Source organism: Mandrillus leucophaeus, unplaced genomic scaffold, assembly GCF_000951045.1.
Source record: "Mandrillus leucophaeus isolate KB7577 unplaced genomic scaffold, Mleu.le_1.0 Scaffold112, whole genome shotgun sequence".
NCBI classification, from domain to species: domain Eukaryota; kingdom Metazoa; phylum Chordata; class Mammalia; order Primates; family Cercopithecidae; genus Mandrillus; species Mandrillus leucophaeus.
Genome location: NW_012099432.1, coordinates 363,364 through 364,558, shown reverse-complemented (window position 1 = coordinate 364,558; position 1,195 = coordinate 363,364). Strand labels below are relative to the sequence as shown.

The following is a 1,195-nucleotide window of genomic DNA, read 5'->3' as shown; positions in this document are numbered from 1 at the left end:
GACCGGCTAATTTTTTTGTATGTTTAGTAGAGACAGTGTTTCACCATGTTGGCCAGGCTGGTCTCAAACTCCTGACCTCAGGTGATCCGCCCGCCTTGGCCTCCCAAAGGACTGGGATTACAGGCATGAGCCACTGCCCCCAGCTTCAGTTTGGAATTATATGGTGACCTGTCTGTCTTCCGATTGTCTCTTCCAAGGATGGTGGGACCCTTGAGGGCAGGGAACTTATCAGTGTTGTTTACATTGGTCTCACAGGGTCTGAGCTCAAGAGTTGATACACAGTGGATGCTCAGGAAACACTAAGTGATGAATGACACATTGCTGGATTTGAGATCACCCCCTCCCCACTCCATGACTGAGGTTGACTAAGAAGCATCCCACACTCACTAGGGCTAGCAAAGCTGTCCAGGCGGTCGTTGGCTTGGGAGCTGTTGGCAAGGGCCAGTGCGTAGGAGGTTATGGCTATGGCAAAGGTTGTCTGAATGTCAGGAAGTTTTCTCTCCAGGAAGCCACGGGCTCTCTCGATGCTGGCCATCAAATTCTAGAGGGTCAGAGGGAGGAGGCCAGAAGGAGATGATCAGAGGAAAGAAGTCTAGAAGTTAGAGGGACCCAGGGGGACATAAGGGTGTGGGAGCTTTCCAGATGCTGGGGCTAGAGGACCATACAGGTCCTGCCCTCCTCTCTGGGGTCCTACCTTCTGGTTGCACAACTCCTTTCCCTCATTCAGGGCTATCAGGACGAGAGCTGTGAGGGATACATCCTCCTCGGAGCCTTGGTAGCCACCCTGTGGATGCAGAGTACAACCTGTGATCCCCTCAGTGTCTTGGAGATGCCTTCCTCAGCCTCTCCTGTCTGACCCTGAGAAGTTTCCAGGTACCCAGCTCTGGGCGGGATGATGGTGGAGGTGGGATGAAGACAGAAAGGAGAGGTTTGCCTCCCTGGGGTCTGCCCTACAGTCAAAAGCTATCGGCCGGGCACGGTGGCTCATGCTTGGCCTAAGATGTGATCTTGTTTGGAAACTGGGTCTTTAAGGATGTAATTAAAATTAAGAAGAGATCATACTGGATTAGGGTGGACCCTAAGTCTAATAACTGGTGCCCTTATAAGAAGGTCATGTCGGCCAGGCGCGGTGGCTCACGTCTGTAATCCCAGCACTTTGGGAGGCCGACTCGGGTGGATCATGAGGTCAGGAGAT

General features: G+C 52.7%; 1 protein-coding gene across 1 annotated transcript in view; it reads right to left on the bottom strand.

The window, feature by feature from the left end:
* The window catches only part of LOC105549678 (putative protein C3P1), a 38,154-nt gene that overhangs the window by 13,975 nt on the left and 22,984 nt on the right, over window positions 1–1,195 (bottom strand). Inside the window, exons 17-18 of the mRNA XM_011994318.1 lie at window positions 695–784; window positions 243–541 (exon numbers count right to left, since the gene is read on the bottom strand). Of these exons, the coding sequence (XP_011849708.1) occupies window positions 290–541; window positions 695–784 (342 nt within the window). The 3' untranslated portion in view covers window positions 243–289. The remainder of the gene's footprint in view (window positions 1–242; window positions 542–694; window positions 785–1,195) is intronic.